General features: G+C 67.4%; 3 protein-coding genes across 5 annotated transcripts; 1 reads left to right on the top strand and 2 right to left on the bottom strand.

Annotated features, from left to right (window-relative positions):
- Positions 1 to 696: 696 nt before the first annotated feature.
- CARNS1 (carnosine synthase 1) lies at positions 697 to 5,462 on the bottom strand. The gene is made up of 8 exons (XM_062495767.1): positions 5,237 to 5,462; positions 4,812 to 4,901; positions 4,045 to 4,532; positions 3,614 to 3,794; positions 2,977 to 3,062; positions 2,379 to 2,610; positions 2,020 to 2,291; positions 697 to 1,923 (listed from the first exon to the last, which is right to left on the bottom strand). Exons 2-8 carry the CDS (start codon positions 4,882 to 4,884, stop codon positions 697 to 699), a joined length of 2,559 nt encoding a protein of 852 aa, XP_062351751.1. The 5' UTR covers positions 4,885 to 4,901; positions 5,237 to 5,462.
- Positions 5,463 to 9,184: 3,722 nt separating this feature from the next.
- On the top strand, positions 9,185 to 11,821 carry PPP1CA (protein phosphatase 1 catalytic subunit alpha). Of its 3 annotated transcripts, none has more exons than XM_062494133.1 (7): positions 9,185 to 9,261; positions 9,763 to 9,894; positions 9,995 to 10,225; positions 10,446 to 10,550; positions 10,639 to 10,862; positions 11,297 to 11,431; positions 11,545 to 11,819. In XM_062494133.1, exons 1-7 carry the CDS (start codon positions 9,207 to 9,209, stop codon positions 11,653 to 11,655), a joined length of 993 nt encoding a protein of 330 aa, XP_062350117.1. In that variant the 5' UTR covers positions 9,185 to 9,206; the 3' UTR covers positions 11,656 to 11,819. The 3 variants fall into 3 exon arrangements, with proteins under 3 accessions (XP_062350117.1, XP_062350116.1, XP_062350118.1); XM_062494132.1 differs by having other exon boundaries at positions 9,197 to 9,283; positions 9,752 to 9,894; positions 11,545 to 11,821; XM_062494134.1 differs by lacking the exon at positions 9,763 to 9,894 and having other exon boundaries at positions 9,197 to 9,261; positions 11,545 to 11,820.
- A 93-nt stretch (positions 11,822 to 11,914) lies between these two features.
- Positions 11,915 to 14,032, bottom strand: RAD9A (RAD9 checkpoint clamp component A). Its single transcript, XM_062494131.1, has 11 exons — positions 13,944 to 14,032; positions 13,795 to 13,865; positions 13,562 to 13,696; positions 13,360 to 13,474; positions 13,155 to 13,254; positions 12,922 to 13,031; positions 12,733 to 12,839; positions 12,597 to 12,661; positions 12,420 to 12,521; positions 12,139 to 12,340; positions 11,915 to 12,067 (listed from the first exon to the last, which is right to left on the bottom strand). Exons 1-11 carry the CDS (start codon positions 13,975 to 13,977, stop codon positions 11,969 to 11,971), a joined length of 1,140 nt encoding a protein of 379 aa, XP_062350115.1. The 5' UTR covers positions 13,978 to 14,032; the 3' UTR covers positions 11,915 to 11,968.
- Positions 14,033 to 15,528: the final 1,496 nt, after the last annotated feature.

Raw genomic sequence — 15,528 nt, 5'->3', positions numbered from 1 at the left:
GGATGGCACGGGGACAGCAGGGGTCAGTGTCCCCCTGTATGTCCTGGGCATGGGACCACCAGCTTCAGGGACAGGGGACACTGAGGGTAGAGACTAGGGACAGGGCAGGGGGGACATAGGACAAAGGGGGGATGTTGGGAAGCAGGGAATAGGGTGCCAGGGCAGGGGGATGGAGTGCTGGGGTAATGGAGGGATGCCAGGGGCTGGGGTGCCTGGACTAGGAGAGGGGGAATCTTAAGGGGAGGGGCATCAGTGTGGTGGAAGGATGAAGTGCCAGGATGGAAGGGGACATCTGGAAATCTGGTGCCAGGACATGGGGAATGCCAGGGATCGGGGTGCCAGAGTAGTGGGGGGGATGTCAGGAGATGGGGCTTCAGGATGCCGGGGGATGGGGCACCAGGAGATTCGGGGGATGCCGGGGATGGATTGCCACGTTAATAGGAGGCTCCCAGTGGGTGGGATGGATGCCAGGATGCCAGGGAAGTGAGGGGACGCCAGGGGATGGGGTGGCAGGGCAGGTGACTGGGATCCAGTGCGGCATGGGGGTGCCAGGACATGGTGTGCCAGGCCACGGGATCTGGGGACAGCGGGACGGGGTGTTGGGGGATGTCGGGGAGGGGCGGCGGGGCGGCGGGAGGGGGTGCCGGGATGTGCCAGGGCACCCATTCCCCCACTCTCCCCGCTGCCTGCCCGGCGCTATTTAAAGTGGGACAAGAAATGCTCCACGGGGTATCGCGGAGAGTCGATGCCCAGCCCCTGGCAGAGCCCCAGCAGGCGCTCGCAGGCCTCGGCCAGCGTGGCCCCGGCGCACGCCACGCTCAGCAGCGGCTCCTCGTACTCGCCGGCCCCCTCGGGCTCCTCGAAGAGCCTGTTGAGGCGGACGAGCCCGCGGCCGTGCAGCTCCCGCAGAGCCTCCATGCCCCCGCCGCCCGCCAGGATCTCGCCGTGCTCCGAGCCCAGGCACATCACCCCGGCCAGGTGCGTGCGGGGCGCGGGGCGAGCGGGCAGCACCGGCGGCACGCCCAGCGCCACCAGCACGGCGGCCAGCAGCAGGTCGGGGCCGTAGACCTCCCGGATCCAGTCGCGCAGGTAGAAGCCCCCCATGCGGGGGTTGATCTCCAGCAGGCGCGGCCCCGCCGGCCCCAGCTTGAGCTCCACGTTGAAGACGCCGTCGCGCAGCCCGCACGCCCGGCAGCATTCCAGCGCCGCCCGCACCAGCTGCGCCTGCCGGTCGGCGGGCAGGCAGGAGGGCAGGCAGGCCGCCGTCTCCAGGAAGGCGGGGACACGCGTGGGGCCGTTGTCCGACACCCACGCGCCCAGCAACCGCCCCTCGAAGACCACCAGGTCCACGTCGTGCTCGGTGCCCGGCACGTACTCCATGAGCAGCATGGCGTTTCCCCAGCCCAGCCCGATGCCCGGGTGGTCGGCGTCGTCGCGCAGGTCCCTCCAGAGCCGGGCGGCGTGAGCGTGGCACTGCCCGGCGTTCTCCACCAGCCGCACGCCCACGCCGCCCGCGCCGAACTCCAGCTTGGCCACGGCGGGGAAGGGCACGGCGCCCGCCGCCCGCTCCACGTCGCCGTGGCTCTGCAGGCGGCGGCAGGGCACGGCGAAGGCGGCGGGCGGCGGGCGGCCGCGGCGGCAGCGCTGCAGGTGCCGGTGCGTGCGGCTCTTCTGCTTGGCCACCCTCACGGCTGCGGGCGCGGGGCCGCGGAGCCCCAGCCCCTGGCACACCAGGGCCGCCAGCACCACGCAGTCGTCCCAGTAGGAGAGGCAGGCGTGGGGCCGCAGCCCCCGGGAGCGCAGCATCTCCAGAACCCGCTCCGCGTGCTCCTCGTCCCGCCGGTGCTCCCGGCTGTCGTAGGGCAGGAAGGTCTGCACCAGCCCCGCCGCGAAATGCTCCGGGTCCGACTCCACCAGGTGGATCTGCGATCCCAGAGAGGCGTCGTCAGGGTGACAGCCGGCCCTGGCACCTCGGCGGTGCCACCCTGAGCCCGCTGACGGCCCGAGCTCCTCTCTCACCCTCAGCCCGTATTCGCGAGCAGCCTCCCACACGAAGCTCTTGCTGACGCCCCCGGCCCCGATGAGCAGGATGTCCTTGCCCTCGACCAGGTGACACTGCGCCCGGTGTAGCATGGCCTCGGCCAGCAGCCGCGGCAGGTCCCCGCGGGGCTCACCCACGCCGCGCCCCATGGCCTCGGCCAGCACGCAGGTCTCCAGGCACCGCTGGCTGTTGGTGGCCAGGGCCACCAGCTCCAGAGCATCATCCACGCACGCCAGCAGGAAGTCCACGCCTGGGGACGGTGATGTTGACGGTGACACCGCGCTCAGCACCGCGGGGTGACTGCGGGCACCGGCGGTGTCACCCGCACCACGCTCACCCAGGATGTCGGTGTGGGCACGGGTGCCACCGCGCTGCTGCGGGCTCAGCTTGGCCTCGGTGGCCAGGAGGGCGGCCATGGCGGCCTCGGTGGCCTCCCGCAGCCGTGTGGCCAGCGCCTGCCGCTGGCTGGGGGCCACCACCCCCCATTGCTGCAGGCTGGAGTCCAGGCCCTGGGGCAGCCCCGCGCCGTGACGCACCGGGCTCTCCGCGCGTCCCACGGCGCAGGCCACCTGTAGGGACACCCACGTGTGTGTGGGGACACCAGTTGCCACGGGGGTATGGGGACATTGGCTGCCAAACCACAGCCTGGGGACACAGCTGCCACCAGGGCTTAGGGATGTAGATGACACGTTGGCCCAAGGCACGGATGTGGATGGCCACCCAACTTAGGGACACAAACTTAGGGACACCCAGGGCCATCAGGGCATGGGGACATGGACAGGCACACAGGACATGGCACACAGATTACCTCAGCTGGGGGACACAGACTGCCACCATAGCTTAGGGACATACAGGACCACCAGGACATGGGGACATGGACAGCCTCCATAGGCTGGGGACACACAGAGCCACCAGGGTGTGGGGACATGCCGTACCTGGCAGAGCTGGGGCCGGTCCCCCCAGGACCTGCAGACGAGGGTGCAGATGCGCAGGGCCATGGGCAGCCGCGGGGCTGGGCTGCCTGGGGGGCAAGGGACAGGGCAGGCACGGCCGCCACGCGGGGACGGGGCGGCCCTGCCCGACCTCCCCCTCCTCTGGGAGCTTTTGGGACTCCCTGTAGCACCGTGGTGGCCCCGGCCAAGCCCAGCCCCAGGGAATGAGTGGTACAGCATGGCCATTGTCATCCCCAGCCCCACGAGACTGTCAGGATCCAAAGGGGGTCACCCCAACACCCTGCCCTGCCCCTGGGGACCGTAGGGGTCCAGAGCGATTTTTCCCCCCCTCCACAGGGAACCATGGGGGTCCAGGGTGACCTTTCCCACCTCTCCCCGTGGGTCTGTGGGAGTCCAAAGCGGCAAACTGTCCCCCAACCCTAACCCGGGGGACTGTGGGTATACAGGGTGACCCGCATGCCCTCCCCAAGGACCCCAGTAATTTGGGCACCCCGATGGCCCCCACCCACTCGTCCCAGGGGACAGACACGTGGCCGGCATAGCTGCAGGGACCCATGGGATCCCGGGGGACTCTTCCCCCCCTCCCAGGGTGGTGGGCGCCCGAGGGCGGGGGCCTTACGTGGGGGGGGCACGGGCAGGCGGGCGGTGGGCAGCATGGCCTCAAGCAGGACGCTGTCCTCCTCCGTCAGCCCCCGGAGCCGGGCACCCACCGCCTGCTCCACTGCTGCCCCCTCCTCCTTCCTGTGGGTGCTGCGGTTGCCTGTCCCCCACCACCGCCACCCCGCCGGCCGCACCACCACCTGCGTGCACCTCCGTGTCACCCCGTGCCACCTGGTGCCACCCCAACAGCCAGCCCGCCACCTGCGTGCAGCCCTGTGTCATCCTGTGCCACCCCACCACCTGCACGCACCCCTGTCACCCCATGCCCCCCCCCCACCTCCGTGCCACCTGGTAGTCACCCTAGCAGCCACCCCACCACCCCCGTGCCTCTCCGTGCCCCCCCCAGTACCACCCAGTACCACCAACACCGCCCACCCCTCCTGTGCCCACCTGGCCGTAGGGCTCCATGGCGGTGCCCCCCAGGAAGGCGCCCACCTCTTCCTGCACCAGGCTCTGCTGGCCCTGGGGGTCCTCCAGCCGCACCAGCCTCACCCCGGGGGCCACAGGCTCGGCGGGCAGGTCCCCCCTAGACCCCAGGACAAAGGCCAGGGTGGGGGGCACAGGCAGGTTGGCGCAAGCAGCCAGCACCCAGCGGGCGACCAGCGTGTCCTCGAGCCGGTGGGCGAGTGGGACTGAGCCCCCCGTGGGGCAGTCGAGGTCACGGGCCAGCTCGCCCACCCAGCCGCCCTCGGGGTCCCCCGGCGCGAAGGTGCCCGTCACGTAGTTGGCGCGGCGAGGGGGCACGAAGGTCTCCAGGGCGCTGTGCCCCCCCACCTTGAAGGAGACGCCCCGGGAGAGCAGCAGGGACCAGGCACCTGGGGACATCTCCGACGGCACCCGGCTGGCCCAGGTGGGGGACAGGCACAGCACCATGGCACCTGCGGGGAGCAGGAGGGTGGGCGGTGGGTACCCCGCACTCCCTGCCCCAAACTGTCCCCCATGGGGGGCGGGAGGTGCTGAGGGGTGGGGGAGGGCGGGAATTTGCTGCTGAACTGATGTGCATCGGGACTAATGGGACACGAGGGGCTGCTGCCACCCTCCTCCCCTGCCTCAGTTTCCCTCACAGTCCGGATGAGGCGGCACAGGCGGGTGTGGGGATCCCTGCTGATGGCTCAGGGGTGTTCCATGTAGGCTGGGGACAAGGTGACTGCACCCACCTGGGCAGCGCGTACCACCCTCCAGCAGGACAGGCAGGAAGGGGGTGGGGGAGCCAAGGATGCAAACGGTCATGTCCAGAGGGCCAAATCCTGCCAGGTAGGGAAGGGTTAACAGCTCTGGGATGGGGACCCTGGCACCACGCTGTCTCCAGCACCCCAGTGTAGCTGGGAGCCCCCAAGCCCCCCATGTTCCTAGCCTGAAACCATATCCCCATTGCCACCTTTATCCCTGTCATCCCCCTATCCCAGCCTGGCACCGCACCCACATCACTGTCCCTGCCACCCCCGTGTCCCCAGCCTGGCACCGAGCTCATAACACTGTCCCTGCCACCCTCGTGTCCCAACCTGGCACCATTCCCCCACCGCCAACCCCGTCCCTGCCACCCCCATCCCCAGCCTGGCACCGTGCCCCCCATGTCCCCAACCCGTGCGGGGCTCTGCAGAGCAGTCCAGCGTGGGGGGCAGCCCCTCCTGGCACAGGGCGCTCTGGAGCCTCTCGTAGGCGTGGGTGGCACAGTCGGGGTCCCCGCTGTCCCCGGGCACTTCGCCATCGGGGGCCTCGTCCTCCAGCCAGCCCGGGCACAGTGCCTCGGGCCCTGCCCACTCCTGCTCCTCCGGGCTGGGCACCGGCTCCGAGCTCGGCTGGGACGTCGAGAGCTGCGGGAACAGGGACAGGGCTGACACGGGCATGGCAAGGGGGTAAGCGGGTGGTATGGGGCTGGCGTGGGGTTAAGGGGCTGTCACGGGGCTATCACGGGTCTGGCACGGCGCTGGCATGTGGACAGACCCCGGGTGGGCGTGAAGGACGTGGGGAAGACACGGAGGGGGCTAGCACAGGACGGGGGGACACCGGGCGCCGCTGCCCACCCGTGGGGAGGGGGCGTCAGGGTGCTGGGGGGCTGCGGGCGCCGGGCACGGTGCCACCGCCTCGGGGACAGCGGGGCAGTGCCAGCCGCCGGGGCCGCCAGCTCCCGGACAAAGCGTCCCCTTGTCCCCGCGGGGTCACGCGGCGGGTGGGCACAGCACGCCACGCTGCCCGCTGCCCCGCGCCTGTGCCCGGCACCGCCGGGATCCCGGGATGGGGCACCCACCTCCGCCCCGACCCCCCACCCGGGGGCCACTCACCATCCTGGTGACAGAGGGGCTGCAAGAGAAGGACAGGCAGAGTTAGCGCGGCTCCCTGGGGATCTGCCACCCCGCCCCGGCCACTCCCAGTCGCTGCTGGGAGCCCCAGCATCAGTTCCCCTGGGGGAACCCGTCCTACAGCACCCACCAGAGCCCGACACACTTCCTGGGACACAACTCGGTGCCAGCTCCAGTGTCCCCATGTTGTCCCCTCAGCGCTAGTCTCAGTGTCCCCAGACTGACCCCTCGGTGCCAGTCCCTGTGGCCCTAGCTTGTCCCCTCGTTAACAGGTCTGGTGGCCCCAGATTGACCCCTTGGTGCCAGTCACGGTGGCCTCAGGTTGTCCCCTCTGTGCCAGCCCCGGCACCTCTGTCTTAGTGTAATCCCGTGCCAGCTCAGCACGGCCGGGGGCACTTCCCCATCCCGCGGGTCCCAAGGTGCCGTGGGGGTGCAGATCCAGGGACCGGGGTGTTCCCACTCCCCCCCCCCGGGTGCCCTCGCTCCCAGCAAGTGCCCGGCAGAGCTGGGCACAAAGGGAAACTGAGGCACGGAGCGGGCACCGCTGGCAGCCAGGGTGTCCCCAAGCCCGGCACCCGGTGACAGGGTTAGGGGACATACGGCTCGGTGGCGTGACAAAAGGACCCCTCAAAACCCAGTCACGGGGGTCCCTAAAGGTCCGCGCCCCGCCCAGCCTCGGGACCACCCTGTCCCCCGTCATCCCCAGCTGGGAGGTGGTTCTGCTGTCCCCAGGTTGGGACAGCTGTGTCGCCCGGTACCTTGGGGTGGGAGCCGTGGCCTGAGAGCGCGCAGGGGACGAGGGATCGGGGACGCCTGGCACAGGGGACACCGGCCGGTCTGGCCTTTAAACCCCCCCCGCGCCACTCCGGGGTGCCAACCCCCGGCCCCGTGCCCCGGATTAGGCGACACAGAGCCCCATTGTCCCCTCTGCCACCTCGCGCCAGGCGCTGGCACCCCTGTCCGCGTCCCTGTCCCCGTCACTAGCGAGCTGCCTCAGCGGGACCCGGGGGGTGGCTCAGCCTGACGGGGTTCTCCTGTCCCCCGTCCTGCGTCCCCAGGCTGGACACGCCCCTCGCCCTCCCCCCCGCCCTGTCCCCCTGTCCCCAGCGTGGCGGAGCTGCCAGCCCGCACGTCCCCCGGCTTAGTTCCAGCTGCCCGCGGCGTCACTGTCACTGTCACCGTCACCGCCACCGGCAGGCACGGGGCCACCAGCGCGGCTGTCGCGCCGCAGGGTCCTGCACGCCCTGTCACCCGCTCGCTGTCATCCGCACCACCCCCTGCCACCCTCATTGTCACCTGAACTGTCACGTGCACCCTGTCAATCCACAACTTATCGTGCACACACCGCCACCTGCGCCGTCACCAGCGTCTTGTCACCTGTACCTGTCACCCACAGCCTCTCACATACACCGTCGCCCACACTGTGACACTGCACCATCACCCTGTCACCTGCACTGTCACCTGCACCGTCACCCACAACTTGTCATGCACAATCACCTACCTGTCGCCTGTACCCTGCTACCCGTACCCTGCCGCCCGCGCTGACACCCAGACCACATAACCTGTGCCGTGCCACTGCACTGTCACCTGCACCCTGTCACCCACACCGTGTCAAGAACGTCATCACCCACCTGTCACCTGCACCCTGTCACAGGTGTGCACACACCCCCCGACCCCCATCCCGCTGCTCCCGCCCCCCCCGGCACCAGTACCCCCCCTAAACCATCCAAATGCCCCCCCAATGCTGCCAGCACCCACCGGCGGTGCCGGTGTCGGTGTCTGTCTGTGTCGGTCTGTCCTGCTGTCCACTCCGATCCCGGCGGTGTCGGGGTCTGTCGCGGTTCGGCGGTGTCGGTTCCGGTGCTGTCGCGGCCCCAGCAGCTTCTGTGCCCGCTCCGGTCCCGGCGGTGGCGGCGCCGCCGTGCCCTGCTCGGGCGGGGCGGGGCGGGGCGGGACCGGGGCACCGGGGGGACCGGGACACCGAAGGGGGTGGCAGGACGAAGGTGGCAGAGGGGCCGGGGTGCCACCGCTGAGAGACAGGGACAGGGGGCTGAGGTACGGAGCGGGACAAGGGACGGGGACAGGGACAGGGACGGGGACTGGGGCAGGGGATAAGTGACCAGGGGTAGGGACAGGGCCAGCCCGGGGTCACACGGGGCCGGGTGTAAAACTGACACCGTGGAGCAGAAATGTCAGGGCAGGTCCCGGGAGCTATTCCCGACCTCCCCGCACGACATGGAATGGGACACAGGGAATGGCATGGTGTGGCATGGCGTGGCACAGCCAGTGTGGACAGGGGACAGCCACGTCCCCACCCCTGACACTGCCACCCTCCACGAGCAGTGGTACAGATGCGTCACCCTCCCCCGTGTCCCCAGTGGGAGCCCGGCCTTCGGGATGTCCCCGGGGACCTCAGGGTGGCAACAGTCTCCCGGCAACCGCCCGGTGCTGCTCCCGACGGTGTCCCCAGAGTCCCCGGTTGGGGATATCCCCGGGCTTTGCCAAGATTCCTGTCCCCTCGAGTCCTCCCATGTCGCCGGGCTGTCCCTGTGCACCCAGGACCAGGATACGGATCCCCGGTTCCTGCCGTGTCCCCTCGCATTCCCAGGAACCCCTATCTCTCCCGAGTCTGTTTCCTTCCCTCTCCCTCTCCCTCTCTATCCCTGCGTCCCCAGGGCCAGGATACGAGTCCATGTTCCTGCTGTCCCCCGTGTCCCCTTGCCCGAGCTGTACACCTTGCCCGGCGTATTCCCCTGCCCGGGTTGTTCTCTTGCCCGGGATATCTCCCTTCCCAGGATGTTCCCTTTTCCAGAAAGTCCCTCTTCCCAGGACGTTCTTATTTCCAGGGAAGGCCCTCCGCCCGCGGTATCCCCTTTCCCGGGGTGTTCCCCTTCTCGGGACCTTTCCCTTTCCCTTTGCTCGGGATGTTCCTCTGCCCGGGGTGTCACCTTTCCCGGGATGTTCTCCTTCCCAGAATGTCCACCCAGCGGGGCGTGTCCCCTCTCCACGGCTGTCCCCCTACCTCTGTGACACCGCCGTGGCTCCCTGCTGTCGGTCCCCCCGCCATGCTGTCCCCATTACCCGCCCCTCCCGGGTTAGGATACCTTGACCGGGGGGACAGCGGGACGCGGGGACACGGGGACAGCCCCGCCCGCTAAGCGCTGCAGTGAGTCCTCCGGACCAGCAGAGGGCGCCACCCGCGCCGGGGCCGCTCTGGGCGGGCGCGCGGGGCGGGGCGGCGCGCGGGCGGCCATGGCGGACACCGAGAAGCTCAACCTCGACTCCATCATCAGCCGCCTCCTGGAGGGTGAGCGGCTCCCGCCGCCCCCCCCCGAGCACCGGGATTCCCTCCCTCCGCTCGGGGAACCTCTCGGGGCCGGCTCGGGCCGTGTCCCAACGCCGCGGGGGGGGGTGCCCGGCCTGGGCCTGGCGGGGGCGGGTTAGGCCGCGGTGGTTTGGGGGGGGTCAGGGCTGCGAAGTGTTTTGGGAGGGGTCCCTGTGGGATCTGAGGAGCCGGAGATGAGTCCGGAGGACGTGGAGGATATGGGGAGGAATCCCGAAGGGGTCTGTAGCCCGCTGGAGGGGGCTGGAGGAAACAGATGGGTTCCTAAAACGTCTGTACCCCGCGGAGGGGGGCACTGGAAGGTACTGGGGTGCCCCGAAGGGTCTGGGGGCTGGAGCTGAGCCTGGAGGGCCCGGGGGATATCGGCAAGGAGGGCTGGGGCAGGTAGAGCCGGGGTTCTTGGAGCGCTGTTGGGGTCCCGTAGCACTTGGGGGTCCCTGATCCTATTCTCTGTGCTGGGACCAGTCCAAGGGTCGCGGCCGGGGAAGAACGTGCAGCTGACTGAGAACGAGATCCGCGGGCTGTGCCTCAAATCCCGAGAGATCTTCCTGAGCCAGCCCATCCTGCTGGAGCTGGAGGCACCCCTCAAGATCTGCGGTGAGGCTTGGATGGCTGCTGGGCAGCACTGGGGTGATGGTGGGGGACTGCAGGGTGCCCTCACAGCCTGTGTTCCCCCCCCCCCCCCCCCCCCCCCCAGGTGACATCCACGGGCAGTACTACGACCTCCTGAGGCTCTTCGAGTACGGGGGCTTCCCCCCTGAGAGCAATTACCTGTTTCTGGGGGACTACGTGGACCGGGGCAAGCAGTCGCTGGAGACCATCTGCCTGCTGCTCGCCTACAAGATCAAGTACCCCGAGAACTTCTTCCTGCTGCGGGGCAACCACGAGTGTGCCAGCATCAACCGCATCTATGGCTTCTACGACGAGTGTGAGTGCCTGGGCTGTGCCTTCCAAAACCCCGCTGCCATCCCTGGGCTCCCTGTTTCCCGGTGTTGTCCCAGTGCTGTCCCACACTGACCCTGCCTGTAACCTCCTTCCTTCCCCGTCATGTCTTCCTGCCCTTCCTCTGTATCCTCCTGCCTTTCCATGTCCTGCCCACCCTCATGCTGTCTCCAAAGACACCTCCATGTCCCCTTTGTTCTCTGCAGGCAAGCGAAGATACAATATCAAGCTCTGGAAGACCTTCACTGACTGCTTCAATTGTTTGCCCATTGCCGCCATCGTGGATGAGAAGATCTTCTGCTGCCACGGAGGTGGGAATGGCCCTTCCCAGGGATTTGGGAGGGCTGGAGAAGGGGTGGGATCTCCATGCTGAGCTCTAGGGGTGCCCCTTTACCGCAGGGCTGTCCCCAGACCTGCAGTCGATGGAGCAGATCCGGCGGATCATGCGGCCCACGGATGTCCCGGATCAGGGGCTGCTCTGTGACCTGCTCTGGTCCGACCCCGACAAGGACGTGCAAGGCTGGGGGGAGAACGACCGTGGGGTCTCCTTCACCTTCGGGGCTGAGGTGGTGGCCAAATTCCTGCACAAGCACGACCTGGACCTCATCTGCCGGGCACACCAGGTACCACCGGGACCCCCAAATATTGGGAACATGGGTTTGGGTCTCCAGTGGGTGTCAGGTGGTTCTAACCCGAGTATTTCCCCTTCAAAGGCAGTGTGTACTCCAGGAGTGTGTGGGTTGGAATTCTGGGGGTGTTTACCTCGGCATTTGAGTGTTTGCTGTGATGTCAAAGTATTTGCCCCAGGGGGATGAATAGTCACCCTTGGATGTGTGTGTTCCTCCCAGAGGTTGGATAATCACTCTGGAGATGGATATTTGCCTTGGGGCAGTGGGTGTTTGTCCCAGTGGTGGCTGTTTGCTCCAGGGAAGGGAGTATTCGCCCTGGTAGAGAGGACTGGATATTCAGCCTGGGGGACTGGGAATTTGCCAGAGCAGGTGGATACTGGCCACTGGGGCAGGGGGGTGGATCTTTGCCAAGCCTGTGCCCTCTCCAGGTGGTGGAGGATGGCTACGAGTTCTTCGCCAAGCGCCAGCTCGTCACCCTCTTCTCGGCCCCCAACTACTGCGGCGAGTTCGACAACGCTGGTGCCATGATGAGCGTGGACGAGACACTCATGTGCTCCTTCCAGGTGAGCCCAGGGAGGGGAAACACCCTCAATCCTGCTGTAGGGAGTTCTAGCCTCCAGGGGAGTGGAGAGCTGGGGCAGGAGCTCACTGATTTCTTTTCCCCCTTCCCCACCAGATTTTGAAGCCGGCTGACAAGAACAAGGGCAAATACGGGCAGTTCAGCGGGCTGAACCCTGCCGGGCGCCCCGTCACCCCTCCCCGAAACTCTGCCAAAGCCAAGAAATGAGCTGGGAGCCGCCCCTGTGCTGCCCATGCCCCCAAGCCCCCCGCCCCAGCATCAGGTCGCTTTTCTTTCGACTCGTTTTTTTATTTGTAGAATCCTGCCGCCCCCTCCGCCACGCTCCACCAAAGCAAATCCAGGCCCAGGGCAGGGAGTACTGGGGCAAGGGGGGAGCCTGGAGCCCAGAGCCCAGCCCTGGGGTGGCAGCGGGGGGGGGGGGGGGCAGGAGGATTTTTTGAGGAATAAACTTGTAATGGGTCACTGGGGGGTGCCTGTCCTGGTGGTTGGATGGAGGCTGGGGGTGGCAGCGACTCGGGGCTCAGCTTTCTCCGTCGCTGTCCTCCACCAGCACCTCCTGGTTGGTGGTTGGGCCAGGCCTTCCTGGTGTCATCACCGAGCCAAAAAACAGGGAGCGAAACTGTGGGGAGAATTGGGGGGATAAGGAGGAGGCTCTGCCCACCCCTGCCCCCAGGCACATCCACCCCTCACCTTCTTGTGCGGGGGTGTCCCTGGCACAGCTCCTTCCTCCTCCTCATCCTCCTCAGGTTCACTCTCAGCTGGTGGGGGGGTGCACAGGGGGAAGGTGGGGCTGGGGGGCCCCTCTACGCCCCCCTCGCTGGTTTCCATGGCAATCATGTAGGACTCCAGGTCGTCAGGGAAATCGTCTGAAGTGGCAGGCAGGTGGGACACACTGATGGGGACAGAGCAGGATTGGGAATGTTCACTCTGCTCCCTGCTTACGGTAGCTGGAGGGCTTGTCTGGGACTTACCCGTTGGTCAAAGGGGACTGGGAGTTGCTTTCCAGGTTGGAGAGGGTGGCCAGCACCAGGTGAACCTCTAGGACAGTGTCATCCAGGGTGAAGATCACTGGTCTGGGGACGCAGAGGGGCTGAGGGGGTGCCAGGGACAGGGCTGGCACAGGATGGGGACGTGGTGACCACGCCTACCTGCCGGGCTCATCAAAGTGGATGGTGAGGGGCAGGTTGGAGGCCTCGGCAAAGCTCAGCAGCCCCTGGGGACAAAGGGGAGGGTCAGGGGGACCAGGAGGTGACACAGGGCTGGGGGGCTTGGGTGGGGACTCACACGGAATTCCTTGAGGCAGAAGGTGATGTTGGAGCCCGGGGTCACAGCCACCGACTGGAACTCGTCCTCAGCCAGCCACAGCTCCGTCACCATTGTCTTGCTTGGCTCTGGAGGGGGAAAATGGGGTGGATGAGGGGCTGGAGGGAACCCCAAGGTGGGGAGGGGGCCTCTTTACCCTGCAGGACTCACCTGCCTCCTCCTCCACGTAGTTCCGCAGGCTGATTTTGCCACCAGGGCCAGTTCCCAGTGTCACCTCAGCCAGCGTCAGGGGAAAGTGGACCACGGCCTCTGCCAGCACCCTGAGGGGCACAGGATTGGGCTGAACACCCCAAATCCTGCAGGGCCAGCTGAGGTCCCTCCTTCCATCCGCCCTCATCACACTTAGCCCAGCCCAGTGCCACCCCCGTGGTGTCCCCCCTCACCGTGCCGGGGCACAGAGGCGGCTGGCGCAGCGCTGGGTGTCGAACACAGCCTGGAGCCGCTCGCACTCCTGGAAGGCCAGGTTGTGTGTCTTGGTGACACCTGGGGGGCAGGGGGGACAGCAGCTCAGCGGGGCAGGATGCGGTGCCAGCTTGTCCCTCTCTGTGCCGTGTCACCCCTCCAGACCTTGTCCCCACTGGTACTCACCGTACTTGCAGTGGAGCTGCAGGACCAGGCGGCTGGCACGGGGCTTGAGCAGGATGAGGCATTTCCCCACCGACTTCTCCAGCGAGGGCAGAGAGCGGAAGATGCCCAGGAAGGACTGCGGGGATGGATACGGGGACTGTCACCTGCCTGGGGCCCCTGGAACAACGAGGAGCTCTGAGGGGACCCGGGCAGGGCACTGCACCTTCATGTGGACTTTGCATCGGAAGAGCTCCGTGTCGGGCCCGGCACTGCCCGGCTCGTACAGCTGGAAGAAGAGGGGTGCGAAGAGGAAGGAGGCGAAGGCAGAACGGGAGGAGTTGACAGCACGGAGGGACAGCTGGGGACACAACCACAGTGTTGGCACTGCCTGCAGGGAGGGAGGGGGACACGGGTTCCCCTCCCCAGCTCCCATCCAGCCCACCCGATGCTGCATACCCCGCTCTCGGTGGGCTCCAGGTAGAGCTCGTCGCCGATACGGGACAGGGAGTGCACGGCTCGGCCGAGGACTGGGAAGGAGAGGGTGCGGGGGTGAGGCAGGGCTCCCTAGGCATGCGGCACACCCCGAGCCCACAGGCCCCGCTCACCTTTGACGTTGCCTCCGGCGATGACACATTTCATGGCACCGGCGCCGGGACCAGGACCGGCACCGTGCGGGCACGTGGGGGCTTCGCGCCCGCCGCCCCCGGGCCCCGCCCCCGCCAAGAGACCACGCCCCTCAGCGGACCCCGCGTGTTAGGCCACGCCCCCAGGTAGTTCTGCTCGGGCCTCGCCGCCGCCCCCGCCGCGGTTGTTGTTCCTTCCCCGTCCCTCCGGTGCCGTCTCTCCGGCAGCGGCCCCGCAGTGGTGTCCTCCAGCCCCCCTGCCCCGTCCCTTCCCGGGGGTTCCGGCCTCTTCCCCGCCGCGCCCCGCCGGTGCCTTCCCGGCTTCCCGCGCCCGCCCTACCAGGCCGCCTCCCCATTGGTCGGGAGCACCGCTACGTCCCGCCCTCGCCTCCAGGCGATTGGTCCGTGCTGAGTGACGGCAAGCTCGATGGCCTCACGTGACCGGCGGGAGGGGCGGGGCCCCGGCCCCGCGGATCTCGGGGCTCCCCGGTAAAGCCCCGCCTCCCGAAGAGCGCTATTGGGTAGCGGTGGGAGTGACGTGCGGCTCAGCCAATGGGGCTTCGACGCGCCCCTCAGAGCGGCTCCCGGTGTTCAGCCCCGCACCGGGTTTTTCCCGGGACCTCCCGACCCATTCTGGGGTTCACCCGGGGTCTTTCCGTGCTTGTGCCTCCCCGCACCCTGACCTTCGCTTCATTACCGGCAGCATCCCGGGCGAAGTCGCCCTTCGTCAGTATTGCCTGCACCTTCCGGTCCCTTTGCCGATTCCAGCATTCCCAGGGCACGGTGCTCCCAAGAAGGGCTGCAGCTGCCTGGAGCTGCGCCAGTGTTTCCCGAGATCCCGGAGTTCTGGGGATCCCTGTCTCCCGGGAGCACATGGGAAGTGGGATGCTGCAAGTTAATGCTCGATGGTCTCTCTCCATGCTGGAGGTGCTGCTGGCTGTGCATGCCATAGAATCATGGAATGGTTGGGGTTGGAAGGGACTTTAAAGCTCATCCAGTTCTATCCCCTGCCATGGACAGAGACACCATTCACTAGACCAGGTTGCTCCATGCAGCACTTCCAGGGATGGATTTTTGGGGGTGTCCTAGAATTCTCCAGTGCGGGTACACTGTAAATTCTGGGCTGGCCAGATGTATCCATGGGTGGTCCACAGAATCCCAGAATGGCTGGGGTTGGAAGGGACCTTAAAGCCCAGCCCCTGCCACAGGCAGGGACATTTCCCACTGTCTCAGTTGCTCCACTGTGGTCACGAGCACTTCCAGGGATGTGACACTGACTCAACCAGCAGCCTGTGCTCGCAGCCAGCCCTGAGCGACAGACTCTGGAGTTGTGGCCTCGAGGGAGCCGGGGGGATGTGGCTGTGAGGAACTCGAGTCGTGCTCACAGCAGGGTCCTCCAGCCGGCTCCTGCCTGCCGCTGGAGCAGCCGCTCCCCAAGTCCCTCCTCCCGAACTCGGTGGCCGTGGAGCCCGAGCCGAGGGGCCCTGCTGCGGAGCAGGGCTGGCACCTGAGCAGAGGGGAATGGGAAGGGGGTTGCAGAGCCCTTTCCTATGGCTGCCGTTCTCCA

Source organism: Cinclus cinclus, chromosome 6 (assembly GCF_963662255.1).
Source record: "Cinclus cinclus chromosome 6, bCinCin1.1, whole genome shotgun sequence".
Lineage (NCBI taxonomy): Eukaryota > Metazoa > Chordata > Aves > Passeriformes > Cinclidae > Cinclus > Cinclus cinclus.
This window is presented reverse-complemented; position numbering and strand designations above follow the sequence as displayed.

Excerpts from the sequence above, each read along its gene's own strand:
- CARNS1 (XM_062495767.1), bottom strand. The coding sequence starts at position 4,884 with ATGACCGTTTGCATCCTTGGCTCCCCCACCCCCTTCCTGCCTGTCCTG. Across the intron at positions 3,795-4,044 it reads CCATGGAGCCCTACGGCCAG|GTGGTGGTGCGGCCGGCGGG; the intron begins GTGGGCACAGGA and ends AGGTGCACGCAG. Across the intron at positions 1,924-2,019 it reads CTCGCGAATACGGGCTGAGG|ATCCACCTGGTGGAGTCGGA; the intron begins GTGAGAGAGGAG and ends CTGGGATCGCAG.
- PPP1CA (XM_062494132.1), top strand. The coding sequence starts at position 9,207 with ATGGCGGACACCGAGAAGCTCAACCTCGACTCCATCATCAGCCGCCTC. Across the intron at positions 10,226-10,445 it reads CTATGGCTTCTACGACGAGT|GCAAGCGAAGATACAATATC; the intron begins GTGAGTGCCTGG and ends TGTTCTCTGCAG. Across the intron at positions 10,863-11,296 it reads TCATCTGCCGGGCACACCAG|GTGGTGGAGGATGGCTACGA; the intron begins GTACCACCGGGA and ends TGCCCTCTCCAG.
- RAD9A (XM_062494131.1), bottom strand. The coding sequence starts at position 13,977 with ATGAAATGTGTCATCGCCGGAGGCAACGTCAAAG. Across the intron at positions 13,697-13,794 it reads TGGAGCCCACCGAGAGCGGG|CTGTCCCTCCGTGCTGTCAA; the intron begins GTATGCAGCATC and ends TTGTGTCCCCAG. Across the intron at positions 12,662-12,732 it reads TCTGCCTCAAGGAATTCCGT|GGGCTGCTGAGCTTTGCCGA; the intron begins GTGAGTCCCCAC and ends CTTTGTCCCCAG.